Below are 16,779 nucleotides of genomic sequence, written 5' to 3' on the forward strand. Positions count from 1 at the left end.
TTTAGACAAGTGTGTGTAAAGCAGACATTGGGTTATCATGTAGAGTTCAAAGTCTACTACTTTCTAAGCCCCTCGTCTATGAAGTGTTCTCAAAATTTTAGCAAACTCAGAGAGAAGAGTCTCCATTTGCTAACTGTTTTGAAAGAAAATTTATAATAGAACAATAATTGAATTCGGTTTCGCACGATATCGTAACTGATCAACCCTCGTGTCTGTGTTTCGTATTCCTCGGCCTTCGGCTTCGGCAGATACTTCAGACCTCGGCATTACTAATTCATGACATCATGCTAAAACTCATCCAATAATTGCTTATTATGTGGGTTACCAGCATGTCAGCTAGAAAAATTCCAGAGAGTTCTGAACTCGACTGCTCCTCTTGTGTTTAAAAAAGGAAAATTTTGCCATATGACACCTTATTATGAAATTCTGCATTGGTTACCTGTTAAGATGGTAATAGATCTCAAGGTTTTATTGCTCTCGTTTAAGGTCACTCACGGCTTTGCTCTGACACACAAGACTTTGTACATAGTATACCGAGTTGCTCATTAATTATCAGTATTAATACTTTTAAATATCATCACTTGTACTATTACTAAAATGGATAATTTTAACTAGCTCAGCTTTATTTTTTAACATTATGGTGCACAGCTGAAAATGGTAAAATGATATCTTCGCTTTGTAAATTAATAAATATAATTATATTATAATGATTTGGCTAACAAAGGGCATGTGCCTGTATCTGATGCTTTGATCTTTTCCAACATTACAGCTTTCTAGTTTAACGTGCATATGACTTTAAACAATGCAACATCAATCATCAAATTACACTTACAAAAATTGAGAATACAAGGTGATGTAACCAAACGAAAATTAAAGAAGCAAGAAGTCGGAAAGCGCATGTTTCAAATTAGTCATTTGCAGTCTGATACATGGAATAATAATCAGGCCTTTTGTTGTGCGAAACATTGACGATTGCTTCTCTATCACTCTAAAAATCTCACAAATTAGAGCTATCATCTAAATTACTTTCCTTCATTTCTTTATGATAACATTTGTTTTAATTCTTAAGTTCTGCATCATAAATGTGATCGCCATGAGCCTCTAGAAAGTAACCAACATCTACTAAAGCGATGCAGCAATTATAGATACAAGTGCATGTGAAATGGAAATGTTCAAGTCTCTCAATACACGATAAGAGGAATATTTACATGAAACGATGAAAAAAGCGCATAGTTATTGAGATTTTTTTCATCGTATGACTTATTGTCCTATCAAATCAGTTTACAAGATTTATTAAGATTGATTTTCTCTGCCAAATTACCCCCTTTTACTCAGAAGCTGGATGCACAAGCTGGGTTCTTATTCCAAATATAAACGTCCTCATTTCTCTTTGCCTGCAACAGTAAATAATTGGATTGACAAGAGAGTTTAACATTACGCACGTTTGCCTCGATCTTCTGCTGATGGGGCAATTATTAAGAATGCCTGAAATTGAACCGATAGAACAGAAACTAAGAGGAAGAAGGCAGATAATAACAGTACCAACCACTAGCACAGTTGTCTTTAGCGCCTTGTTCTCTTTGGTAAATCTTTCTACTTCTTCTTGGGGCAATTGCTGTGCTTTTATCTTCCTTTGGTGGCGACGGGTTTCATGATACAAAATCATATAGGTGAAGGCGACGAAAACGATACATGAAAAAATGACGAGGACTAACATAGAAATGAAAACTACACGAAGTTTTACTGTTCTTAAAATTGCAATTGCAATAGCAGCTAACCAACATACTGTCACGGCTATCTTTATATTATTGTGAGTTACTACGTTTGAGTATTGCATCGCAAACTTGATCGCTATGAGCCTCTCGAAAGTAACCAATATCAGATGAAGGCATGAGACAATCAGTAACACAGACATGACATCGATATGGAAACCTTCCACTGTTTCGCTGCTTTTGAGATTAAATAACTCAAATAACCTCCACAGGATATACAAAGATTGGCCAAAGAGACCAGTCAATGCGTCAGTCACCGCTAAACAGGCCAGCAAGATGTTGCTGTTGGTTTGGAGTCGAGGTCTTGTTTTCACGGCCTTTATTACGAGGACGTTAAGCAGAACTGTGAAGGGAACACTGATGCTGTTGATGATGATAATGATAATGTGACCAGCCTCCCATGAAAAATTTGCTGTACTAGCCATTGCTGGAGCGTTTGTAGCGTCTGTTTTGAGGCTCTGATCGACCCACTTTTATCTCGAATGCACATGTTAGCCATTATTGCGCCTGAAGTGCAGTAATTCCTAATTGAATGATAGATTGGGTTGTCAAAGTTGTTTGACATGGCTAACTTAAAGTGTAATGAGAAGAAACTCAAAAGCATAGATCGACTCTTTCAGAATTAGCTTATTAAGTGCGATTTGATGTTCATGTACATGTGTTTCCACTTGACTTTTTCTCGCGTATGTATCCATTGTATAGTTGACGAAGTTGTTCGTTTCGTTGGAAATCACAAAATATAAGTTTGGGTTGATTAGAGGAAAAATGAAATAAGCAATATCAGGCAGACGAAGTTGCAATGGGAGAATATGAAGAAGAATCTTATCTATGATGAATTGCCTGAATCTTTAAGATAATTCAATTGAATTGAACTGTGGTTGTTTTGTTTTCTTTTGTATGGCTTTTTAAAGTTTTTGTAGCCATTTAGTCTTCTCTGCGGAGAATTTTTTAACGATTTTGAAATTTATCTTAAACTAAATTTGTCTTGTACCTGACATACTGAACCTGATAAGAAAGAACTCAATTTTTCGAATAACTTGTCAAATTTTTTTTGTGATTACGACTTTGATGTACCGCTGAGACCATCAGTTGCTGATGTTTCCACTTGCGTTTTTCTCATGAATCAGGATAAAAATCAATTGAATCTTTATACAGTTATTCCCACAAGATACTTAAAAATAAACTTCTCATCAATGTCTTCCCCCTTTTCCAAAGTCAGTTCAACACACGCAAACCAGTAAACTCATTTAGAAACAATCAAGCATAACCCTAACAGTGTATTCGGGTAAAAATTTTAAATAAAAATCTGTGAGTTCTATGCATTTTCTCAACAGCATAACAAGCGCTCTTTTTAAAAAGTGTTCCTTTTCCGACCCTTTCGCTCTAAATATGAACTAATCCTTCGAATACTTTGATGTTGAGATCGGTTTCATTTTCATAAATTTTCTCGCTCTGAATATGCTGAGACTGCTATTGTTACTTCAACCGACGCTGAGGTGAATACTTAGCTCGATATAAAGCAAAGTTCATTATACCGTCGAGAAGTTTAAAAAAAAAACCTGAAAGGCGTCGAGAAGACTGATGTTAGCGGACAAACATCCGTGAATACTTTCGCGCCAAATAGAGGCTATTGTCTAGTGATCGCTTCTACAAAAATTGGGCTCGCGAAGGCTGTAAAGATTTTCGACTAATAAAAACACATTTGGCGAGATCTGTTATTTTTTTCACGATTTTACATTATGGGATTAACTCCTAGCAGAGCTTGAAAGAAGTCCGTTTGATTATAATGCACTAATCATTTTCATGGCAGATTTGCTTTGTTTTATTGTTTCGTTAATATGGACTGAAAAGTTATTCTTAGGAAATGCTTAACTTTAAACCAAATGAAGCATCGGTTTTCCACCGCATATCCTCCCTCCGCTCTCGTGCATTTAATGGTTACACTCTTACGATTATTTAGGCAGGAGATCAAAGCCAAGAGAGTAATTAGAAATTGAGGTATTCCACAACACAGGGTTGACTTAAAGTATAGGAGAGAATGCTGGCTAAGAAGGCGTTTTTCGCACAATATTTTCTGAGAAAATTCTATTACTTTTCATAGTTGGCGAATCAAACTTGTTTTTGTGATGGCTGACAATCACTCACACCTCCCCTTTTTACTGGCTCACCGATATACGATCAGTAAGATTATAAGCTGACTGAAAAAAGGAAGAAAAAAAACCAAGAAAACAAAAAACAACAATAACGCCATTCGGTTTTAAGTGTGCGGTGGATCGGACGCAAGAAACACGCACTAAGCACAATCAAGATGACTTATGTACCAGCCCTTTCGACAAGTTAGGTGTCAAATGCTGACTTTACAAGAACAGAAAAAATGTGACATAATATGACAATGGAAGAGAGAAATTGTTATAAAGGGAAAAAAACTTAATTGAATTTCCTCTACTCTTCCGTGTTGACACCACAAGTTACCAATTTTAGAGTTGCCTATTAAAGAGATTGCGTTCCATAATTAATGATCTTCAAATGTCAAATTATTAAGTTTCCCTAAAAATTAATGTCATAAATGGAAGGTAATTAAAAGCGTTTAAAGGCGATGACAATAGCATGGAATAAACAAGATCACTTTCAAATTTAAATAACATTCGTCATAAAAATTTGGGGAGGTTTGGAAAAATCATTCAAAGGTCTTTTAAGAAGTCAATTAAAATTTAAAATTAGGGAGGACTTCATAAATTTTGTTGAGGAGTGTAATTGGTTTTATAATCATATACTCGTATCAGAATTTCCTGGCCTTAAGCTTCATGAAACAAAAAACGAAATATTTTGTCGACAAAATAACACCTATTTTGCATGGCGGCCATTAAACAGGAACTAATATTTCCATTTATATGATACAAACAAAGCGATAACATTCAGTTGCAAACATTGCTTACATAGAACTGTGAAGAACCGGATTCATGTAAGGTAGCTTTGTTTGATAAAAAAAAAGAAAGGTTGAGGCTTATTACCAATCAAATACGTCAGAATTTATAGTACAGAACTTGTAGTAATACTTTCGAGAATGTGGCATGTGGTAAACGAATCAATTCTATTAAAATATAGTTTTCTTATGAAACGTCAACAAAGGAGATTATAAAATTAGTGAGCAAAGTGTGCAAATAAAATTATGAGGATTTTTAGTTCTTCTTTATTTCTCTTCTTTACTGGATGGCTAGATTAACGATCTGGGTTCTTCTTCTAAATACGAGCTCTCTCTCATTTCTTTTTGTTTCCAGCAGTAGATCCGTGGATAAGCAAGCGAGTTTAACATGCTGCAAGTTTGTATCACTTGTTCTTTGATGGGGCAAATACTACAAAGGCCCGTATCTAAAAAGAATAGACATAAAATGTTGGAAAAAGGCAGACAATAACAGCATCAACTACAGACACAGTTCGCCCTGTTCTCTTTGGTAAATCTTACCACTTCTCGAGTTCAGGCAGTTGCTGTGCTTTTACCTTTTTATGAAATCATACGAGTGAAGGCAAGGAAAACAATACGCAAAATAGTGGCAAAGCCAGCCATAGAAAGTAGAATTAAATACATCATTAACGCATGAAAATGCCATATGTGAAATTGGTTATCCAAACTACAATTCGGCTCTGCCATCCATATGTTATCATCAATGACTAAGTTTGAGCATTGCATAATAATTTTGATGGTAAAAAGTCTCTCAAGAGTAATCAACAACCAACATTATGTGAATTCATAAAACTATCACTAATGTAGCCATAACACTGAAATGCAAAATTTGAACTGTTTCACTGCTGTTGAGACCTGATGATTGGAGTATTCTCCTCAGAATATACGATAGCTGACTAAGAGGAGCATTTCATGCGTCAGTCACCGCTTAAGAGGCCAGCAAAATGTTGCTGTTAGTTTGGAGTCGAGGTCTTGTTTTCACGGGCAATATGACCAGCACGTTCAGGGGAACTGTGAGGGAGAAAACGACGATGATAATGATGATACTGATCAGTACAAACGTCCAGAGGAATATTTGCTGTGTCGCCTTTTGCGCTGGCCATCTTTTTTCAGTATGACATATCGCGGGTGCAATTCCTATCTATTTCCTTAGGAGCTTCTATGCTTAAAATTCTCATGTACGCACGGCTGAGCATCCATAACATTCTTCGCTATAAATGGCCATGTTTGCTTTTCTTTTTCGTTTATCTAAAGCTTAGTCGAAATGCATACAAGTTAGAAGCTATTGCCATAATGATAACATAAGCAATAACAAACGAGTTTCGTTTATCGGGTCAATTTCAATGCATAAGTTTACATAAATGATAAGCAAGAATGTCGGTCTTTCTCTTCTTCACTGGATAGGTGGATACACAACCTGTTTCCTTACTTTCAATATAAGCTTTTCACTTCTTTTTGTCTCCAGCAGTAAATTAGCGGATTAACCAGCGAGTTCAACATCGCAAAGGTTTGCCAGAGTGGCTCGTTGATGGGGCAAATATCAGAAAGGCCTGTTGTTAAAACGACCAGACAGAAACCAAGTGGGAGAAGGCAGACAATAACAGCACCAACTACAAACACAGTTGTTTTGAGTGCTTTGTTCTCTTTGGAAAATCTTTCCACTTCCTCTTGGGGCAGTTGCTGTGCTTTTATCTTCCTTTGTTGACGTCAGGTCTCACAATACAAAATCACATATGAGAAGACGACGAAAAAGATGCATGATATTGTGATAAGACTTCCTATCGAAATTGTTGCAAGATCAATTTTCAACACAAAAGAAATCCTACACATAAGAGAAATAATCCAAATTAATAACACTGTTATCTTCAGCTTGTTATCATTTATAACGTTAGAGTACTGCATTGTAAATTTGATCGCTATGAGCCTCTCGAAAGTAATCAACATCAGATGAAGGCACGAATCATACGCAAGTGTGGTCATAACAATGACATTAACCTTTTTAAGTGTTTCACTGCTACTGAGGCCAAATATTAGGAATATCCTCCACAGGACATATGACGGTTGGCCAAAGAGACCAGTTAATGCGTCAGCCACCGCTAAACAGGCAAGCAAGATGTTGCTGTTGGTTCGGAGCCGAGATCTTCTTTTCACAGCCATTATCACCAACATGTGAAGCAGAACTGTAAAGGGACAAGAGACACTGTTGATGATGACACTGATGATGTAACTAGCCTTCAGTGGGACGTATGTATCGCCTGCGGTGTTCGTCATCCTTATACCGTTTGTAAATTGAATTGGATTCCTAATGAAGATCAGCGAAACCGTTTGGTATTATAGAGGATTAGATCGACCCATTCTACTCAAGTGTGCATATGTTTCCATCTGACTTTTTCTCAATCATTAATCAAAGTGGTTCCTAAATGGCCATGGTGGGTTCAAAACCTAATGGAGATCAATTCAATCCAACAGAGCGACTCCTTGAGTTATTTTCTTTTTCCGGGCGATTTGATGGAACGCTACTTATTTCTGGTATAGTTTTCACTTGAATTTTACTTGTGCATGAATAAGAGTACATTCCAATTGGATAGATAATGAGAATCTTGCCTAATGAAGGTCAATTCAATCTGTAGATCTTACTGTTGAATTTTCATCGTTTTTGTGGGGGATTTGAAAACTACGTACATTTTCAAGTGTTTCCTTTAGACTTTTTCTTTAGCATGAATTATAGTAATTGGCAAACCACAGGTTTCTATTTCGAGTTTTATCAACACTGGTTTATTTTTAATTTTTTTCCTTATCAGTTTCCTTAAACAAAGTATTGAAAACAAATAATTATAAGTCAAATAAAATGGATATCTCACATGGGTGGCTTACTGAATCTGTAGGATCAAGATTGACAACATGTTTCTTTTCTTTGAATTATAATGTGTTATAAATCGTAATATAAGTAATGATAAAAATGATGAAAATGACATAAACGCTTACAGAGTCTGAAAACAGGTATGATACATGTCATCTTGATGCAAAAATGTACATGGTTATCTGGGTAGCTTTACTCGACCTATCCCGCTTTAGTTGATTCAAATGACGAAATGTGTCGTGGAAGAAGTGGGACTTTAGCGTGTTACCACCACGAAAATCATAACACAAAGATGAGATAATTTGATATTTTAATAAAAAATCTTGATTTCACACCCAAATTAGTGAGCTTTAAACTCACAAATGAAAAAGCCGTAGAGCAAAAAATTGACTACAATCACATGACGACGAAGCAAGCTAGATGATAAAGCAATATATGTTTTCTTTTTCTTCTTATGGAAATGTCAGCAAACAAACGACAAATGCTTTACGGACAAGAAATTTTTATTCGGTCATAGAGGGTGAAAAATATTCAGGAGTTGGAACATGCTTTGTGTAGAGACGAGCAAGCTATATCTAGTTATCGTGACTACTAAAATTTGGCTCGCTAGGGCTGTTGGTAACAATTTGCGACCTGTAGATACACATTTGACGATATCTAGATACCATTCATGATTTCTATCACTGTTGGATTAACCTATATTAGAGAGCAAAACTTGAAGGATATCCATTTGGTTCGCCTGCCTTAAGCATTTTAATCGCAGCTTTGTAATTTTTTGTTGTTTTTTAAAGGTGGACTGAGAACATTTTTAACGAGAAGTTTAATGTACATACCATTCGAGGCATCTGATTTCCGTTGTATCTCCGCCCTCCGTTTTTTCGAAAGAGGAAAAACATTTTATGGTAACATTTTCACCTAATTCTTGTCGTAGATCATAGTCAAAACATCGAGTAGGATTTGAGTTTAACTGAGACATTTGTGTTTGTTCAATGGTCCGGAAAAAACTACGATGTTATGGAAATTTTTCGACGGCAGAAATAAGATAAGATTTGGCCCCTTACGTGTTGCGCCGTGTAAGTGCCACTTTAGCAAGTCAAGAGCACGTTTCTTGCGAAGTCGTTCACTCACAGACCATTCAAGAGAGGTTTAATTTTTAAAGAAAAAGCTTCTGATGCAGTGTTTTCATTGATATTGTCACACGTTCTCAAATTAAGGAGGCAGTTAACCCTTAATCAGTCTAACTAGACGAAAATTCAAAATTTATTTAAGAACTGACTGAACGTGGCAAATAGTAGCTGTATCAACAGCAACATCAATAAATCTAGTTTGATAATACAACAACCTATTGTTTCCATAGCAACTCCAATAAACAATGGGGAAGATTGCTCCTTAACACGTATTTCTAAATGAATATTCGCTTATTTCTCTTAACAATTGCTCTAAGTTATCAAAACACAATTTTCTGAGCAATGAATCACTAACTCTTTGTTTCTTTCAATTCCATACACCATCATCATCAGTTCATCGATAAACACACAAGAAAGACGGTTGCCCTCCCTGTATTCCTCTGGAGCCTTCTAAAATATGCACCAAGTACCTTCAGCTTTGGGGCTCAGTATAGTTGCTCCTATAGTTTGGTCGAATCATCCGTTTTATCATGTGACGATAAATTGCCCAGACACTGTTCTTCGTTTTTTGCAAATCACCTGTATCTCCGCGTATGAGATAGAAAGTTATTGAATTATTTGCCGATCTTCTTTGCAAACCTTCGTCACATAAGAAGGCGTAAAAGGAGAAGTATTTAGAATATTAAAAAAAAAGCCTCACGCTATTTGGCGCGTCAGTAACTAGTTTCTTCGTTTCGAGCGTTAGCCCTTCGTCAGAGCGAAACTTATATAATTATTTGCGGATCTTTTTTGTCAATCTTCTTTACATTTGAAGGCTTAAAAGGAGAAGTATTTGGAATACTGAATAAAGCCTCACGCAATTTGGCGCGTCAGTAATTAGTATCTTCGTTTCGAGCGTTAGCGCCTCGTCAGATCGAAACTTATTTAATTATTTTCGGATCTTCTTTGTCAATCTTCTTCGCATAGGAAGGCGTAAAAGGAGAAGTATTTTTACCACATTTTACCAATTGTAACAATCCTTGTAATATACCCGCTCGAAGCAAGGGAATCCATATAAATACATAGCCTGAATTTTCGGCTCCTAAAATTTTGCCAGTTTATCCGCTTCTGACCCCTACAAACTCCATACAGGAAATACCTCTTTAAATTCATGGGAGATGTTTTATTCTGCCGTTAAATCAACTACAAATTAGATTCGTTGGGGCAGTCTACTTGCCCCTTTACAAATCAAACTAGTAACAAGTAAAATGACTTGTTTCCAACTTTATCTAACTTTCTGCAATAGTGGGGCTCGCAAAGAATAGCTCTGTATTTGATAACCCATAATGACACGATGATTCGGTTATCACATGTCTGTGCGATCAACCCTGCATACAAGATGTTTCTTCAAGCATGCCCGGCCAGTGGTATTGTGGAAAACTATTAACAAATGCGTTACTCACGTTCAGTGGAGTCTCAGTTTATTCTTGTACGAGACGGAGGTAGGAAAATGCCAGGAAAACTGAAGCCTCACTTTGTTTAAACGTAAGGATCTCTTAAGAATAACTTCTTAGTCTACATTTTCAAAAGAACAAATCAACGCGGCAGCCATGGAGACGCTTAATGCAGTCTAAATGAAAGGATTTCCTTTATGCTCCACTCACAAGTCAATATTAATCCAACAGTGATCAAAATTATAGAGAATTTTCATGATTTAGCTAAACGTATTTTTGCAGGTCCGAAATAGTTACAACCCTTGAGAGCCCAGTTTTAGTGCTCGCGATTACTAGACATGGCTTGGTTGTCTCTTCGTTTAGCATATCCTGACGTTAGGAAACGTTTTCAATTTCCAATGCTGGATGGTTATTTCGTTTAACGTTACAAATGAATTCAGAACGCAGTAATCGTAAATTCGATCCATACATACATATCCTATTCAAACAGTTTAGGTTTATTTAATCGATACATCTTTAACACGCTTAAAATCCCACAAATGACCGCAGTCATCAATAGCTCGCAGTCATTAAACAATATTTAAAGTTTGACTTTGCATTGCCTTCGCTCAAAGATAATATACACTAGCATACAAAAGTGGTGTTCCAGAAAATCCTACGCAAAAAGAAACAAATCAAGGAGTCGATCTACGAGATTGAGCTGATTTTCATTAGGCTGTGAAAATGCCATGGTCATTGGATCAATAGGAATCTGTAATTAATGCGCGAGTAAAAGTTAAGTGGAAACACATGCACACCAGAGTGGAAAAGGTTTATGAAAGACTCCGCAAAACATCTAAAATCCGACATATTGATCCAAAAGGTTCATTTGATCATAACTAGGTATTCAACTCAACATCTCAAACTTATCTTAATTACATTTGCAAACAGCATAAAGATGACTAGCACATCGATGAGTACTCAGGATACTCAGAATGCAAATGATATGGCTCCAAAGTTTACGTTTAAGCTAAATCCCCAGGTCCAACTACCACTCAATTTGTATATCCATGTGATTGACATTTGATGGTTGAAAAATATTTTTCATGCTTTTCAGTGCACCCACGAATGACAAATTGAAATTTAGAGACGGCAAATTTTGTCGAGATTTTCTTTGTGGTGCAAAGCAAATTTTGTTAGCAAAGTGTACCCCGGCCCTATGCAAGCTTTTTCTATAGAACAACACCTTTAGGACATGTTAACACTTAAAATATTATTTACTACAATATTTACCGTTCTAAAGAATTGTCCTCTACCGTCGCAAAGCCTCACATGAAGTCAGAAAGATCACTTTGTTCTTTTCTAGCCATAATGCGCATCGCGGTTGGGGATGAGGTATCATTAACTTCAAAGCTAAGAAGAGCCACATTCTCTTTTTTTCGAATCAATTATTGTTTAGCACATTTACTTTTCACTTTGAACTCTAAAAGGTCGGAATGGAACAGAAAAACAATGTTGAAGGGTTTGATACCTCCCAGCTTAACTCGACGGGAACTTGCAACTGAATTGAAACTGCACACGTCATGTTAAGGAGGCACAACAGTGCGTACTTAAGGATTTTTACTATGGTAGCTTCTAAGGAAATAGTTAGGACATGCGCCTGCGATATGTTATAAATGCAACTCAATTCAATTGATAATAATTTGAGTGCACTCTGCTTGCCTAAAATTAGCTTAACATGGGAGATTGTCGATATTCACCCATTCCAACTCCTAATCTTTTTTTTTTCTTACTTTACCCATTCTGTAGTCCTATCATACCTATGTTCCTGATTTCCAACAAAATTAACCACCGCTTTAATTATACAATTAAAAGTTACTGTCGTTATGGCGCCGGTAAAAAAAGGGGCTTGAAAACGATAGTGGTGCGACATCTAATTGCCTGCAAGAAGGAGTCCATCTTTATTAGGCTTTGGACTCACTTCAGCTTAGAAAAATCAACAACTTCATTGTTTATAAAATTAGAGATCATGTGCGAGTGTGATTCAAGTGAAAACACCAGCACACAAAAGTAGAGTTCCATCAAATTGCCGAAAAAAGACAAAAAATTCATTTTAAATGCAATGCCGGAATCAGTCTATGAGTTGAGTTCATCTTCATCAGAATTTCAACTCATCAAAGCCAATACAGTTATCAACCTCAATGTTTGAAGAATTTGGAACAACTGTCATTCATGCGCGAGAAAAATTCAAGTGGAAACACATGAACACGAGTGGGGCGGGTCGATTAAAACCTGAAATCCAGCATACAACATCACTATCATCATCAACATCGTCACATGCCCCTTCACAGTTCTGCTGAACGTGCTAATGATAATGGCCCTGAAAACGAGACCTCCAGTCCGAACCAACAGAAACATCCTACTGGCCTGTCTAGCCGTGATTGTGTGCTTGGCCAGCCATCGTATATCCTGTGGAAGGTATTCCAATTATTAGGTCTTTGTAGCAGCAAAACGTTTGCATATTTTTACTTTGACTTTATGATTGTATTCTCCACTGCTTCATCCGTTCATTTGAGGTCGGTTACTTTCCAGAGGTTCATAGCGATCAAATTTACTATGCAATACTCAAACATAATAGCTAATAACAACCTGAAGGTAGCAGTGGCAGCAATTTGGGTCACTGCATTCATGTGTGGGATTTTAAATTTGCTAAAAATGTATGTAATAATACATTAACCAGGAAGCGTTTCATGTATCGTCTTCGTTGTCGTTACTTACGTGATTTTGTACCGTGAAACCCGTCTCCATCAAAGGAAGTTAAAGCGCAATAACTGTCCAAGAGTCACAAAAGAGAATAAAGTGCTCAAGGCAACTGTATTTGTAGTTGGTGCTGCTTTGCTTTCTTCCAGTTTGTTTTTGTTTCATCTTTTTAGCTACAGGCCAATCAGTGGAAAACTCTGGCAGATCTGTATAGTGTTGAACTCGCTGGTTAACCCACTGATCTATTGCAGAACTGGGGAAATAAGAACCTTTTAGGCTAAGAACACCGGTCGTACATCCAGATATCGAGTAAAAAAGGGTAAATGGAATGTGGCAGAAAGACTAAAAACTCAGTAATCACTCGCGTACACTTTGCCCACACATCTAACATCAACCCAATTAACAAATTCCTTTGTTGCTGTTTTATGTGACAATTGCGTATTTTTAGCGGAGCTCGCAGCGCGCGAAGCGCGCAGCGTAGCCCCATAGTTATACGAAATAGTAGTAACCCACCAAGCCGAAAAAATTTGGACGTGCGACCGTACGACCGACCATACAAGGTGCTACTTTTCGCATGCGCGGCCAACTGTACAACGGGCACTATCTTAGCCATTACGCAATGGAAGGACGAGGGAGAAGGTAATACGCAGGCGCGATTGCGCGCGTAACTTGGATACCCCATGAGTGTGCGCCAGGAAACACCGGCAGATGACAATGAAGTGCGCATACTCGAGTGTCGAGCTTCAGTGTAGCGTACCGCAGGCACACGGCTAGGCATTACACGAGGGCTTCACGTGGGCTAATGGATGTGAAGCCGCGTAAGCAAATAATTTGCAACCTGCGTTTTGAGCGCGAAATCAAACTGGTGAGGTTGTAGTTGAGCAGTAATTCTCAGTATTTCGCAAATTCTAATCAACTCGCTGAGCAACAATACCAGCAGAGCTAAAGCGTTGTCAACGGGAGGAAGTTGTTATGATTCACGTTTGTGGAGAGAGGGTTTTGAGTGAAAACAGGATGAAAAGAAAGAGACTGAGCGACCAAAAAAAAACAAGAAGTAAAAGACGTAAAGAAAACGCGCAAGAAAGTTAGAGAGGACACCAATACGGTTGAATTACGGTAAAAGGAACGCGAAAGAGAAGGAGACAGACATAAGTAAAAAGGCAAATATCTAGCGAAGAGTAACGCGAGAAGGAAATACAAAGACGCTCCTGAAAACAGACTGAGAAGAGGTCATCAACAATGAGAAGCGAACTACAAAGCATCCGAGAAAGACGAGGTAAGTCGTGTCTTATCTGGGTTTTCTCTAATGCTAAGGCCCAGAAAATTCAAACGTTTTTTAACAATCGTCGTTCGATACTAGCTTCAGTTTATAATTAAAATCACGTTTCGGTAAAACAATGAATTTAGCCTTCATCGCCGAAAAACCCTCGCGCCGGTTCATCCCTCGAATAACATTTCAAAGTGTTCGTATTCTTCAAGGTATTTCTTGTCCTGTCGTTTCGAATACAGTCGTGGTGTTAATGGAAAAGAAGTTATCTCACGGATTTTGTTTTACCTAGAAAGCTTTCAAATTATAGCGAACGGCGAGCGCAAGTTTCTACCTCCTTCTCTCTTCAGTCAACTATCGCAGGATTTACTCTGTTCATTTAAAAAAATCGCGCTTTGTCGAAGAAGTGTTGTTTTAGCCTGAGAGCGAAGTGGTAGCCTTTCCCAAAATTGAAATAAAATGAGATTGAGTGTGCGATGTCCATGTTTACATTAAGTCTGACGTGGTAATTTGATTTTGACACTATTGTCATGTGAGGACCCGTCAAACATCTGAGAATTAAAATGTGGACCGCAAATATGTGGTGCGAACAAACTCGCGGGTAAACTGGAATTAGTTTTACTGCTGAGTGAGTGAACTTCATTGTTCAGTCACGGTACTTTTCAGCGTTATGTTTTCATGCTTTCTACTCGATTCGTACGAACTTCAGGAAATAATTTCAATTGTCTCACAAAACATGGAGCCACTCTCTCTTCTCTCAACATCTCGAATCGTATTTGCTGCTCGGGTTATGATGAACATGCTTGCGATACGTGATTTTTCCTAATGCCGGAAACTGAAGAATCGATCTCTAAAATCGATAGTCATAAAATTTTGCAAGAAGCGTCTGAGCTGTGATCGTGTAATTAAACGGGGTCTTGGCAATTTGAGCTAACAAGCACGCTGGTATTAGCACATGGTTAGCGTAAATAATTGTTGTTTACAGTTTTTTAATTCGATAGCCGTTTTTGAGTTTTTATTTCCCTTGTCTTTTTCACAAAGCCTCTTTTACATCTCTGTGTGCCAGCCAATGATTAAATTCTCAGTGAATATATAAATTATGCCATATTTTATCAGTCTTTTTAAATTCCATCTCCAAGTTTTTTTGCATTTACTATTTTAAAATTCGTAAATGGCATTCTCTTTTCACCCATGTAAAGAGATATTAAACATTTCTTAAACTAAAATCTGAATCATGAAGTCAACTTAATCTCAGGGAGTTTGAAACTTCATTGTACATAACACTTTACTGGAGTATGTTACATTTATTTGCTGTCTTTCTGGTACATATGATTACATAACCCTTTAACTTTCAAGAGTTCATTGGTAATTGTCTTTACTGTCTGCCCTACAATTTGTGATGTTTGGTTAGAGAATTTGGAATTGGATCAACCAATTATCCTCTAATTGATATTTTTCTTTATTCTCATTATATTGTGCTGATAGTACTGATAGTGTGAGGAGATATTCTGTCCAGGTCACTAGTGGGACTAAAACAGTTAAAACGTAGGACTTCATTATATTGTAATGATTACAAATTTCTTAAGCTTTCAAATGTAACAAAAAAATGTGATGAGAATCTGATGTTATGAGACAATGGAAAGACCTGTTGCTGGTAGCTTATGTCTTTAATGTTTAAATGTTCATGGGAAATGCTTCTCTTTTAAAGCAAGGATACAGAAGTTTTTGAAGCTGGTAGAAATAAGCTGTTTGCAAGAAATGAAAAGCAAACTGACAATCATACCTTAATGCTTGACATGCTTCACTCAAACATGTCAGTTGTGTGTACCTACCATTGTAGTGGTGTCTCATGAAAAACATTTTTTGGTATGGCTGTCGTTCTTTGTTGATCTTTTTGTAGCCAAAAAAAGCTGGTAAAGGCACTAAACTTCAATTTTTATGTACACAAGGATGCTCTAAGGTGGAAGAGTAGAAGACCATAGACTGATGTTTATCAGGCACTTGCACTCACCACAATTATATATTCAAGCAATACTCTACATATATAAAACTGATTACATGATGTCTTTAACCCATTACATCCTAACATCAGTATGCATATTCTCCATGCTGTTCTCCATACATTTCCTGACGTGCTGGAAAGGAGAATTTGTTTAACAATCAAGAGGTTCTTCCGTTGACCATCATTTCCTTTATTCTTATGATCTTAATGCTTGATTTAGGGATGATATTGAAAGGAGAAATTAGATACTAGTCATTCTCTGGAATTAAAAGCGTTAATAACTGTACACATTTTATATGTTCCTTGCATTTGTTGGCAACAATAGTTAAGATTGTTAGGAAAGCAAACAGATGAACAGAAGACAATGAAATGAGGGAAACTGTAAACTTTACCCTATGGTAGAAGAAATGATCACAGAATACTTAAGAAAGGAAACTTGAATTGTGCTAGCGAATTCCCTCTATTGCCCTTCATGTTTTTGATCAAATAAAATTTAATTAGTTGAAGGGTTTGCTTATAGTGTGTAAAATCACCAGTGTGGACTTGATTCTTCTAAGATGTCAGCTGGTAAAGGATGGATACTAAAAATAGATGACCATAAGAAAAAGTACGCATCT

At 37.0% G+C, this 16,779-nt stretch overlaps 1 protein-coding gene and 1 pseudogene across 1 annotated transcript; both read right to left on the bottom strand.

Moving 5' to 3' along the window:
* Positions 1–20: 20 nt before the first annotated feature.
* LOC113664128 (5-hydroxytryptamine receptor 2B) lies at positions 21–2,779 on the bottom strand. Its single transcript, XM_027179728.2, has 2 exons — positions 1,547–2,779; positions 21–1,394 (listed from the first exon to the last, which is right to left on the bottom strand). Exons 1-2 carry the CDS (start codon positions 2,195–2,197, stop codon positions 1,332–1,334), a joined length of 714 nt encoding a protein of 237 aa, XP_027035529.2. The 5' UTR covers positions 2,198–2,779; the 3' UTR covers positions 21–1,331.
* Positions 2,780–5,150: 2,371 nt separating this feature from the next.
* LOC149040093 (beta-2 adrenergic receptor-like) lies at positions 5,151–7,005 on the bottom strand (annotated as a pseudogene).
* Positions 7,006–16,779: the final 9,774 nt, after the last annotated feature.

Source organism: Pocillopora damicornis, chromosome 9 (genome assembly GCF_964200805.1).
Source record: "Pocillopora damicornis chromosome 9, jaPocDami1.2, whole genome shotgun sequence".
In the NCBI taxonomy this organism is placed as follows: domain Eukaryota; kingdom Metazoa; phylum Cnidaria; class Anthozoa; order Scleractinia; family Pocilloporidae; genus Pocillopora; species Pocillopora damicornis.